General features: G+C 38.3%; 1 protein-coding gene across 4 annotated transcripts in view; it reads right to left on the reverse strand.

Annotated features, from left to right (window-relative positions):
* ZEB2 (zinc finger E-box binding homeobox 2) overlaps window positions 1–13,502 on the reverse strand; it is a 131,944-nt gene that overhangs the window by 7,069 nt on the left and 111,373 nt on the right. For all 4 annotated transcript variants that reach the window (XM_084799641.1, XM_084799642.1, XM_084799640.1 and 1 more), the window contains exons 5-9: window positions 12,005–12,193; window positions 11,090–11,304; window positions 8,393–8,501; window positions 5,546–7,515; window positions 3,992–4,172 (exon numbers count right to left, since the gene is read on the reverse strand). In XM_084799641.1, the coding sequence (XP_084655767.1) occupies window positions 3,992–4,172; window positions 5,546–7,515; window positions 8,393–8,501; window positions 11,090–11,304; window positions 12,005–12,193 (2,664 nt within the window). The remainder of the gene's footprint in view (window positions 1–3,991; window positions 4,173–5,545; window positions 7,516–8,392; window positions 8,502–11,089; window positions 11,305–12,004; window positions 12,194–13,502) is intronic.

Consider the following 13,502-nt stretch of genomic DNA (forward strand, 5'->3'; position numbering starts at 1 on the left):
GAAGCAGAAGTGAGTTTGAGAAAAACTTAGGAGTAGTGTTCTCTCTCTCTCTCTCTCTCTCTCTCTCTCTCTCTCTCTCTCTCTCTTAACATTTCAAGAAATGATCATGCTGCTATGGCATACTTTTGGTCTTTCTTGTTTGTATATGTATATTTAAAGTGATGTTGTTACAGGGAGAGAGGTGAGACGTTGTAGCAACCATTCCACATCGCAGAATTGGTATAGTGCTCAATACGGGAGATGAGCTCTAGAATTTCACTGAAATCCATTTTTTTTTTTTTTTAGGACAAGCTGTGGTACGTAGGTACAGTCTCGGCTAGGTCAACTGCTTCCAGGATCAGGGTCTTTGCAGACAAGAGAAAGTCATTTGGGGGCTTAGCCTGAGGAATGGCCATAGATAAATGAAGACAGGATTTATAAAGTGTTTAGTACAAGCACTTTGTACCGAGCAGCCAATTAGGTTATCACTTAACTCTTGCCCATTAATACATGTTCAACCATTTAAGTTCTAAGCAGGATGTGTGCATCAATGTGAACAGTACATGCAAGAAATAAATCTGAGTGGAGATTAAACTGCACACGAAAATTTTCTTGTTGCTTTAGTTGTTAAAACATGCACGAACAAAGCTGTCACATAATGTCTTTTTGATCCTATTGTCTCATCAGCTCAGGATCAAAGTTAGGTCATTTTCTAGAGAGAATATATGAAACATTTTGCTTGATCTTTGAGCCACTAAGACCTTTTATTTCCCAAAACAGTAGAATTAGAACCAATACAAATTTCCAGGCCTTTTAGAATGCATGGCAGATGGATTCTGTGATGACAGGCAGCCAACTTTTCAAAGAATTCATTTGATAATAGGCACTGTGCTTGTAAGAGGACTGCATTAATTCTGTATCATAAACTGACAACCTTCGAGGATAAAGGTACTTGACTGGGATGCCATGCGAAGGACAAAAGCAGCGAATGGCTGAGTTTTGACACTTACCTTGCACTAAATATTCTACTAATCTTGAGGAGATTTACTAACAAGTATTTAACGAATTCAATGTAAAATAAGACTTAACGTGGGAACTTATTTCTAATTTGGTTGATTCGACTGACTCAAATAAAAAACATCCTAGAATCAAATTTATATATGAACAAGATTAAGAAAAACACCCAGGTTACTATTAAATGGATCAAAAACATTTGGGGTGCAAAATTTTCACTGTTGTTTAGGTTCACGACTCATCTGACAGTGAGAAAGAAGACTAAAGTTAACAGCAAATAGGAGTTAACAGTTGAGAAATTGTCATATAACTTAGGAACGAAATTGACCAGAACTTTATTTAAAATTTAGACCCTGTCTGCTAAAAAGTAGAAATACTTTTATTTCTTTTCTAAATAAGGTGGTTTGAAAGCACCTACTACAACATCTCAACAGAGAAAGCACTCGATAGATGTCAGATGAAAACTGCAGAGGAGTACAAATGAGTCCTTGACAGTGCCTACCAGGAGGTTCAGATCTTTTATTTCAGTCATTGTTTATGACAATTATTCCAAGTGAAGATAACATTTACATAGTATTTCCCTCTCCTGTACTATCCAGGGTACCTCCCACCCCCCAAAACCAAGCAAACAAGCAAGCAGTAAGCCATTGGTAAGAGAATTAAGCAGTATGACTTTGGTATCTGCCTAGGAAATAAATTTAAAGTAGATTGAGGCAAAAGAGCACAGAATCCCGAGAGTAAATAGACACTAATTTTCTTCTTAATTTAAACAATTCTATAGACAGATAACAAACATACTTTATCAATGACACATTTATAATCAACATGTAATAATCAAATGACAATTCAACTTCATTGCCCAGCCTTAGAGTTAAGACAGTTCTCTCTTATAATATTCATATTAATTTATTAAAATATTATTAGATATTGATATAAACAAAAGGCTTATGGGCCCAATTAGAAGAAAGTAAGCTAAATTTACACATACATCATACTGACAAATTTCATGAAGAATTTTGCTTGGATGGAACCTAATACAATGACAGTAAGAATGTCATGAGATGTTTGGTCAAGAGACCAAAAAGTTAACATACTGGAAACTTGACAAGCTGGGGTGGCAACAGGAGGATGACTGATCACCAGTTTAGAGAACCCACTGGATGGTTAACATCCTGTTGCTAGGCAATGCTTCTAGGTAGCAGATTTCTCCTCTTAAAGGACCATTTTTACTTTTTAAATTATGTGCTTTTTAAAAAAAATTAAATACATATACACATTTGTGTTTGTCAACTTTTGGGTCTCTCAACTAGCTGAACACCTATGAAGTTTATGGACTACCATATTTATAGGAGATACATATACTGACTGGATGTCAATATGTATGAGAGCCCTCACTAAAATAAAAGTTTTACACTCACCATGTAGTAAATGATAGAGTTTGCATATGGTCATATAATAAGACCAATCAGAGAGGGAAAGATGCCTTCAGTGATGTGCCTATTGTAGCTGAATAATGAAATACAAAATATATTTGAGGTTGATTAAAGTTAAAGTAAATTTAGGCATGAAAATATTTTTTACTCTGTAAATACTTAAGTAAGACTCATTATTAAAGAAAGTAAAATAAATGAACAGAGTAGGCAAATTTTGATGTTTCAAATATAAATCATAAGTATAAAATATGTAGATTTGCTAATCAATTTGGGGTGTTTTAAAAGTATCATTAATTGAACTTGTAAAAATAGTAAGCACAGATATTATTGGAGAAAAGGGTGCTGAATGGGTCCGACCAGAATCAAGGCTGTTACAACCTTTTCACAAACTGCCCTCAGCATTAGAGGCCCAGCTGGTACCACTTTCGCTCAGTGCTCAGCTTGATTCTGGTCACATGTGCTACCTCCAGCACATCGCTAGGGAGAAATCTGGGAAGATTTGGAGAACTTGTGTCTCCTGAGCTATCTTTCAATACCAGACTGTGTATCCTGTTTGCAGATAGTTAAGATTTAACACTTCCTTTTCTCTTTTGCCCCATCACTGCTTCTCCCCCTATGTATTAATGCTAAGTTTTGCCCTTGTTTAAAGAGGTTTGCCTACACTTATCGCTTCTCCCATTTCCAATATTTTAACTATGACTCTATACTCCCAACACCCCAACCCCCACCTTGAACTAATATAGTGTGCCAAAGTTCTAGTGGAGAAGACTTGGAGAGGGGTTAGAGACAGGGTGGGGCTAGGTTTCCTTGTTTAGGGCAGAAAGATGGGGAGGAGGGAGGGAATGTTGACTGAAACCCTGCCACAGAGCTGCAAATCTGGTCTTGGACTGTGGAAAATATTTTTTACGTGATGGCACTTTAAAGAAAAAGCGAGACACCACCTCTAGGCGTCAGGAGCACCGAGGCTGCCATCTTATCAGCTCTTTGTTGGTGCTTCATAGATAACCCAGGAACTGCAAATATTGTTTTAGTCTGTCAGTTACAAGATTCAATGGCTTAATTGGTGTCTTGCTTTTCTTTTGTGGAAGTAACATTTATGCTTGATTTGAAAGTGGCCAACTTACGAAAACAAACAAGGTGACCCCAAACCATGGCTTACTTGATGTTTAGATGAGTATACTAATATATTCTTGACTAGATTTATCATACGATTTTTACACATATATAAATTCACCACAGCTTAAGAATTTGAATATACTTTCAATAATTATCTCTTGTCATGCCATTTCATTATCCTGGGCATTTAAATCTTCCTTCAACATGGTATGTAAATTTGTTTTACAGATAACTTGAAAGTTAGGAAGACAAGCACACTTATAAACACATGAATGATCCAATAAACAGGCAACACAAAAGTCCTACCGAGTTATGCAAAAGCATTACTTCTTTCTTGTTGAAGGCATCAGCATATGCTACATCTTATGTTGCACAAGTGTACTCATTAAATATTATGAAATGTACAGCAGGCTGGAGAGCTCTAGCTAGCTAGTCAAAGTCGCTCATACCTGTGTGTTCGTATTTATGTCGCAGAAGGGAACTGCTTTTCTGGAATGTCTTGTCACATAAGTCACATGCATACATGCCACTTTCTGTCTTCTTTATCTTCTTTCGAGACAGACAGGAATCGGAGTCTGTCATGTCATCTAGGCCTGACATGTAGTCTTGTGCTCCGTCAAGCAAGTCCCCCTGTGATATAATCACATAGTTCAACACAGTATCCTCGTTTTGTGTTTACACCAAACAACTACTACGCACAGGCTGACAACTGGAGAGGCTCAAAAATGCTAGATGGCACTCTATCTTATAGGGGAAATCTCTTAATTTTTTTCCCCCTGAGCAACATGTAAAGTTTCAAATTTCAACAAAAACACAAACCTCTCTGACATAGATGGGAAAAACAGTTGTTGTTGTTTTTTTTAATACCAGGGAGAAAAAAAGTCCATGAGTGAATGTTCAATATCAGTATTGCTATATTTTCCAGTGTACTTTACTTGAGAAATGAGTGGTAGCTGTAGAAACCTCATTTTAATTGAATTTTATATTTAGGTACAAAATATTATTATTATACAATCTATTTAAATGTATGTCTACGAACTAAAAGCCCTAAGGTATAGTTTTATATTTAATTTTCTAATTTAAAATAGGGAATATTAATAACACTTTTTATCAGTGTTCTATCTATGTTAAAACAGCCTTCAGCATTGAGCAATAATAAATGTGGATCAGTAAATTATTAAATTTCTTGATATTTATTTTGTCTTGGTCCAAAGGAGTGCAAACTTGCATGATAACATACATTTCCATTTGCTAGCCCACAGTTTAGTTTTCTTAGACTATATTTACACTAATTAATACTAGAGAAGATTAAATAGGCTTAAATGCATTTACAAAGAGGGCAGATGTGTTGTAAATTGGAATACTGGACAGCTGTTATAGGCGAGCACCACTGCCTCAGCTCCTATTTTGCAAAGAGGGCTTATACAAAATAATGCTAAAACCATGCCTGCTTTCACATTCTACCACCTATCAATTATTTAATAATTTGATGATTAGTCAAGAAGTTCTGTGTAACATGCAAAATGTCCTTTAAAAATACTCTTCAAAATGAACTAATTCTCTATAAAACAAAACATGTAATTAAACCTTAAATATGTAATTCCTTCAAGCTATGTATATGTCTTTCAAGCATGTAGGTACACCTAAGAACTATTAACATCAATGCATAATTCTTGAAAGAATTCTTTATTTCCTTTTGTTTGTTTTTGAGACAGGATCCTGCCATCCTACCTAACCTTAAACTAGCAAGTTTCTTGCCTTAGCTTCCTAATAAGCTTATCTTTTTAGCCACTGGCTTTGCTAGTTCACTCAGGGTTTTAGGGGCATGTTTAAAAACTTTCCTATTTTATATGCTTCCCCCTCACTGAATCACAGCTTCTAGAATCACAGTTTTATCATATGTGCTAGACCACATTTTATTTTTTCAACTCCTTTCTCCGGGGGGGGGGGGGGGAACCAAACCAAAACATAACAAAAACCAAAAAACAACCACATCTCATTACCTGAAATCCTTGTTTCCGCTGGTATTTCCTCCTTTGCTGCATATCAGCAAAGGTAGTTGCTCCTGTTGGGTAGGTATAGGCCATATGCGGTAGGAAGCTCATCTGATCCAGCCCTGGGTATGGTCGTAGCCCGGGAATGCTGGTCTGGACTGGTGGCATGAAAGTGGCAGGGGGAAACGCGCTCTGCGGTGGAAGAGCTGTGTATAAAGGCTTGGCACTAAATGGGTTCATGCCGAACACAGGGTTAGCGCTCTTATTGTCCAGATTATTAGAATTTGAAAACTCCTTCTTGATAAAAGTCAAATTCAGAGGTTCGTCTGAATTTTCAGATGATGAAGAAACACTGTTATGGTCTAAATTTATGCTAGTAGCTTTCGTTTTGTTCTTTGTGGCTATAATACTTTTGGGTTCTCTCATTTGTTTTGGTAATGACAGGTCCAAAGGCTCAGCCTGCAGCTCCTCGGAAGAGAAGCTATTTGGAGTGTAGGAGCTACTGTGGGAGTTTTTAGAAGATGTGGAGGAAAGATTTAAAGGAGAAGGAGTATTGCTCCTTGAGTGGTCCAGTTTATCAACTGCTTTAATATTGGTGAAGTGGGAAGGTTTTGTTAGCCTGAGAGGAGGGTCACAACTCGTTACACTGTTGTGGAGTTCTGCTATAGATGGTGATGTTATAGAGTCTATAGGTTTTACAGGAGACCTGGGTAACAAAGAGTCTTTTGCTGGGGGGTTACTGTTGGGAGCTAAGGGCTTGGCGGTCCTTTCCAGTGATGGCGACCTGGAATTTGAATACTGGTAGACTTTTCTTTGCTCAAACCATTCCTTCACAAATTCCTGAGGAAGGCCCACAGCAATGGAGATTTTCAGCAGTTCATCAGAGTTGGGTTCCATGTTCATAGCATAGTATGCTTTGAGTACAGACATGTGGTCCTTGTATGGGTTGATGGGGCCTGTCAGTCCTTTCTCAGAAAGTACGGATGACAAGAGGAGGGCTTTATTATCCACAAAAACTCCAGCTTTGTTGGGGACTATGTTTTCATGAGGTTGCAACACTGCCTTGATCTCTTCATTCATTTTACACAGGTAGCGTTCATGCTGGTGCAGGGGAATAGGGCCCGGGAAGCTTTCTTTACAGAACTGACATGAAAATGGAGTGGATATGCTGTGGTTCTCAATCATTTTGTCATCAGTGACCAAATCTATCAAAGTACGTAGCTTCTCTTTCTTTATATTACTGATCTGTCTCCTTGAGTCAGTAGTCAAGCTCTGGAGGCAAGCTTTGGCTTCATTGACCTTTTCTAAGGTATAGTCAATAATACTTTTAGTGGCACCATTATGACTCACTACTGGAAGACCGACAGGTGGGATATTAGGAGAAGTAACTCCTTGTTCCTCTGACTGAGAACACGGATCCTTCATGTGATAACCCTTCAACTTGGAAATTTCCTCAGTCTTGCAGTCCATCTTTTGCCTAGAAACCGTATTGTCCACAATCTGTAGAACCTTTTGTACCTCGCTCAAATTGCTATTCATAGTGGGAAATCCAAGTAAAGGGGCGTCCATCCCTACACCTAAGTGCTGCATTGGACTCGGAGCAGAAGGGTGTACACCCAGAGGGCTGGTGGCTCCAAGCCCTCCATTCATAAAGGGACTAGTGCCACTAAACCCGTGTGTCGCCATAATAACTTTATAGTCATTGAAGTCTAGTGGTTCTGTTTTGATCTTAAGTAAGCCTGTCTGCTCAGACATGCTAAGTGGTTTTCCATTTTCCAACTTGTTCCTTAATTGAGTAATGGCTGAGTTAGTAGGAGAAGAAGAAACAGAATTAGGGGAAGAACCCGTCTTGATATTGTTTCTCATTCGGCCATTTACTGAGATTAAACCAATACACTTCTTGCTGCTGATGTGTGAACTGTAGGAACCAGAATGGGAGAAGCGTTTCTTGCAGTTTGGGCATTCGTAAGGTTTTTCACCTAAAATGATAATTAAAATTAGCGTTAGATTTCTTCGGTTAGGTAACCAGTCAAGTTGTCTGCCAAGACAAGAATCTGTGGCACCAAATGAAATGAATCCACGGGGTGGGCCCTACATCCTAGATGCTTAAGTCAGAATTATGTGACCATAACTATTTCTGGGCTTTATCTACCCCTGGTAGACATAATTCAAGATGTAAGCCGTGGAAGGGGAAGGCTATCTATGCCTTTTCAGCTAGGATCCCAAATCTAGTCAGGCCATCGGCAGCCTCCTATTTAAACAGAGTGTCAGATTAATGTGTGGTCAATAGCACAATAAAGATGTCACGGTATTTAAGGGGAAGTGTAGCCATGGCTTTAATCAACTCTGTGGAGATTCCATTGATTCTACCAATTCAACTAGTTCTTTGAATAGCATCCAATTTGGTAATAAAATTCTTGGCAGAGCTATCAAACTATGTATGTATAAAGGAGAAATCTCAGTGGTAGGATATGGACAGCCATTAGGAGTCAAGGAATGTTTAGCATACACAAGCCCTTGTCCAATTTTCTCTCTTTCTTGTATACGTTTAGCTATTAAGGATGAATTTCTTTCTAAAATTGAAGCCCAGATATCTCCAGGTCAAAGATACACAGTTTCAGATTTGGTAAGGAAAACAAGTCAGAACAAAACCAAAACCAAACCAAAGCCCTCATGAATCGGAAGAAGGATGAACTTTTACAGAGGTACCATAGGGCTCTCCGAGGTACACAGAGCTTATGAAGTAAGTGGTGAGTCCAAAGCGCCACAGCCAGGACTGTGTTCATTTAAACAGCCTTCACAACCTTCTCTGGTTGGCAAGAGTGCAAACCTGAGAGCAGACACCCTGCTACTCACCACTGTGAATTCTGAGGTGTTCTTTCAGGTGGTGCTTGTACTTGAAGGCCTTGCCACACTCGGTGCATTTGAACTTGCGGTTACCTGCTCCCTGGGTTAGCATTTGGTGCTGTGAAAGGAGAAAGACTGCCGTCATTTTTGTCCAGAGGGCACAAAGGAGGTTGCTTAGGAGTCCTTTTTAAAGCCTCTTTTTCAGACAGGCCGAGAGGTCTGAGCGCATGCTTATTTATCTGCTCAGTCTTTCAGAGTGGCAATAAAAGTGATAATGCTGGTAATAAAATGGGAACTTTTTTTTTAAAGTGCTTCACACGCACATCTGACACTTGCTTTACAATTACACCTGTCATCTTTTTTTTTCTCCCAAAAATGTTTCTTTGACCCTTGAGATGAGAAATTATAATTGTAGAGATGTTCATGGCTCTTTTTTTTAAGGGCAGGATCTAAAACCTAAAGGTTTCTTTTTAGAATACTGCTACCTTGTTGAGGAAGAAGTAGTTTCCTGAAAATCATAAAGTTTTTCTTTTATTTTTAACCCACACAATGATTTTTTCATCAACTTTTCTGTGTGGGGATAAAAGCATATCTCACACTAAATCAAACTAAAATTTAACAAGTGTCCAAAAAACAAAAAATAAAACAAAGAAAAACCCTTCTACTATAAGTATTTGGTATGCCTGTTTAAATATTCTGTTCACAGTGCTGCTGGCCCGTGTCAACTCTGTTTTTCTTTGGTGCTGCCTATCAGATTTGATTCATTATCAAATAAGAGACAACATCTTGGGTTATAGCTGCCTGAGCAGTTTTATCAGAAGCCAGTAGGAAGGACTTCAACGGCTTTTCATTTTCCTTTTTAGTAGTGTGCAAGGACCAAAAGAAAAAAAAAAGTTTGCTAAAAAGACAAGTTAGAAGCAACACAGATACAATCAAATACAGATGACCTTTTTGAACAAGGGGTGGGGGGGAAGCAGTGTGACTTGGAATTCTAGGGGAAGGAAAAAAAAAAAACAACAACCATCCATTCTGGATGCTCAAGGTAGGAGGTCAGCCTTTTTCTGCAGCGATGACACAAAAGCTTTTTGCAGAAAGACAGCACAGAAACGGTATGACAACTGCTAGGGTGTGCTGAATCTTCCCACATTCCTAGTGAGACAGATGGTGTTACATGGGACACAGGGAGGTTTGTTCAAACAGCAGCAACCTTCAAAGATCAAGCGGAGCCCAACCCGCCGAGCGCCATTGAGGGACCAGCGCTCATATGTTGCTGAGTTGCATAAACAAACAGCAACAGCTGCTTTGTCTCCCCCACAGCCCTCAGAGGACTACTATAAACTTTAGTTGTGCCACTGTTAATATGATACAATCATTTTAATTTACTAATTGTAAATGCCATGAGCAAATGAGGGGACTTTTCAACACCAAAGCTACCAGTCGTAATGCGCCAACACAATCGCACGTCTGCATGTGAAATTTAAAGCAGTTATACTAGATAAATAGCTAGGCTTTTTTTTTTTCCTAGAGTTTTTGTGCATTGAAGCATGACAAGATAAACTGTTACGAAAGTGTAACTACAGAAGCATATTCCTTATAGCTGATCTTTGGAAAACAGTCAAGTAGCAAGTCCAATCAGAAATGAATGGTGTGATGTGATAAAGTGCCTTAAATAGTAAAAATTCGTAGGACAGTATTTCCATTCTTGCTTAATTGGTTTTACATCTTCTTCTCCTTATTCAAAGGTAATAAAGCCTATGAGGAAAAACTGGAGTTCTATATAGAATGTCATATTTAACCATTTAAAAAACATATAATATCAAAGTTTATTTAGGGCAACTCTATACTGTAGGATCAATTATTGTGACTTAGGAAACACCAGAACTGTGGCCACCCAGCACATCATAATATCAATTTGCAGAGTCCATTCTCCCAGGAGGATGGAAAGAGCAGTTTTGCTGAAACATTTAAGAGATGCTGTGAATCAACCCTACTTAGTCATTTCAAGCATTTAAGACTCCATCCTTACCTTTTCAAGTCAGAGTTCTTATTTTTAAAACAAGTACACCAAAAGAGGCAGGGCAATTTTGGCAGTTAACTACAAGCATGTATATTGAGATAGGATTGTTTTAATTATAACCAATGTAGTTTTTTTCTCATTTGTCATTTTTCCAATTTATTATGTATATGTGCATATAACCTATATGCCTATTATCTTCCTAAAAATAACTAGATTTCATAAATTAGTAAGCTTGTAAAAGTATTCTAAGTAATTTGAAAGTGTTTCATGGCAGATGAAAGAAATACACACTTCTTTTACTATGCATTAGGTCCTATATGAAAAATGCCTAAGCAAAACTAGGTGAAAAATGGAATTAAAATTGCTGAGATGTTTAATAATGTATAATTAAAATGCTACAATTTCATTCACTTTTTGTGGAACATAAAAATGAAACTAAAGTCAAGTTAAAGTGCAAATAAAATTTCTAAATTAGAAATTAACACACTCATTCGATCGTGAACATAAGACTATTAAATCATATTAGAAGAGACCATCAAAAAATCATTTAGACCTCAATTAAAGCTATTACCATTAAAAGATCTGCATCTTCAAAATGCCATGAAAAATTAATAATGATTGCCAATCAAAGCAATATCGTTCCTCTAAGGGGTTATTATAGAAAGAAATCACTTAGAACCGACCCCCACCTGATCTGTCCCTGGCTTGTGCGTCACCATATGCCGCTCGAGCTGGGTGCGGTAGGCGAACGTGTAGCTACAGAGGGGGCAGGAAAAGTTCTCCTCATTCTTTTCGTGGCGGTACTTGATGTGCTCCTTCAGCGATGTCAAGCGCTTGTAGCCGCGGTCGCAGTAGGGGCAGGTCAGCAGTTGGGCAAAAGCATCTGGAGTTCCAGGTGGCAGGTCTGTAGCCGAGAGGCGAGAGGGAGAGGAGCGGGCCAAAAGGTCAGTAAATCAATGGCAGCTAATGGGCTGGCTGCCCGGGCTGCTATGACAGGAATCATTGCAATCTGCTCCAGCAGAGCGCCATCATCGAGCCAGGGCCTCCTCGCAACCAGGCCCCACGCACACCCAGGGCAGGCTTGTCCGAATCAGCTCACACTGCGCTCGAAAATTAATTAATTACTTGAGCTTATTTGTGGGGAGGGGGGGCATTTAAACAGCTGATAAATGAAGAAATTCCCTTTGGGTGACTGACAGTCCCTCTGAACCCTACACTCACATGTTACTCAGGAATTCACAGACAGGGAAGGGAATTTTCAGGTGTCAGAGAACAAAAGGTGAGGGTCGGTGATCTTAAACTTTTTTTTTCCTCAAAAGTATAAAACATCTCTGAAAGATAGGAATAAATTTAGATATTTTTATCTCTTAGAAATGGGCTGTAATTGTTCTTATTCTGTATTGGATGTACAAATGACACAAATTTGCTGACAAAAAAAATTTTCACAATACCCTAAAATTACAGTTCTAATCTTTGCTCATGAAATTCCATGCCTCTGCAGCTGTTCTTCAAATTTTAAGGTAAACACCCAGGCATGTAGTGCATTTGTAATTGTAACAGCTGCAGAGGTCAGTATAGTGGCTAAAAATGAATTACAGCCTTACCATTTTCTTCTTGCCCATTGGCCTCTGGCGTGCCAAGGCGAGACAGCTCCTCAGGGGCTTCTGGGTAAATAATGGCCGTGTCGCTTCGCTGAAGGTACTCTTCAATGCTAACCGCGTGGCCATCTCGTTCCTCCAGTTTTCTTTTGGCAAAGTATTCCTCGAAGTCTGATGTGCAATTTGCATTCTTAACTGAAATCATAAGCAGAAAAGAAACGTTCTTTTCAGGCTCCTTTCCTAGGAGACCAGGTCCTCCACCACTGTTAGTAACAAATGTTGACTTGTTACCAGGAAGCCTTAAAGTAACTCATCTGTTTGTCAGAGGGTAGACGACCAAATAGTGATTAAACGCTTATTTTTATAATAGACGCAAAAGAGCTCGCTTTGCTTAAGTAGGCACATTTGTTCTTAGAATACTCATCTGCATAATTCACATACAAATGAAAGAAAATTTAAAATGTATTTATTAAAAAAATTTTTTTTAAGTGGAACTAAAACCCCTACACATGATGTAATGTGAGCTTGCAGATATTTTAATGGTTGGCAGGAAACTTTCCTTTAGGTTAAGAAAAGTAAATTTAGCCCTCAGTGACAGGGAAACCTTGAAGATGTGCTCTGAGGGGGTCAGCAGACAGCGTAGGCCTCTCCAGCTCCAACTCCTTTAATAAAATGTTTTGACTAAAAAAAAAAAAAAAAAAAAAAAGAAAAGAAAGAAAGAAAAAGAAAAGAAATTTAATTTTCCTAAGCTTTACTAAACTTAACATCCCTATCCACAGATCCATCTGCTGCTAAGTATAAGCTTTTTTATTATGCTCGTCTTTGAATATGAGACATAGTAAGGTCTACATATTCTGAGACAGGTGTGAAAAGATAGACATCCCTACAGACACAGTTGTGTGGGTGCTCCAAGGTCATAGAATGAAGCATACTCTCTCACTGTTATTTTAATTTTTGTTCAACACTGTAGTCAGAGGAAATAAAATTAAGCTCACAGCTGATAAAAATAAAATAGAAATTCATGGAGCTATGCTGATAAAACTGCAGCATGATTTCCAAATGATTTTAGCTTCTCAAGTTATGGTTCTGTTTTAATGAAATAATAATTGCGAACCAACTTCAGCGATTTGTGTCTCAAGACATGGTGTGCTTACAATCTCTAGACACATCCCTGAAATTTGTTGCGGATTACACGTCCCAAATAAAAGAGTGTGTATAACGCAGAGCTGGACGAATAAGTGTTATTCTTTATGATTGCTGGGAAAAGTGTTTTGCCAGCACAAGGCATGGCAGACTCCTGGCACCATGGTTTGGAAGAGGTTCCCTCTGAATCTGCTAGATCTTTTACCACCATACTTTCTTTCCTACAAGAAACATTGCAGTGTTTACTGTATGAAACCTTAGCAAGTTGTGATGTGATGAGGTTCGAGCAAGTTAGTCAACTTTCTTTCTTTCTTTTCTTTCTTTCATTCTTTTCTCTTTTGGCTCATATTATTATAAACTT

This window comes from Acomys minous, assembly GCF_964271855.1.
Source record: "Acomys minous genome assembly, chromosome: 10".
NCBI classification, from domain to species: domain Eukaryota; kingdom Metazoa; phylum Chordata; class Mammalia; order Rodentia; family Muridae; genus Acomys; species Acomys minous.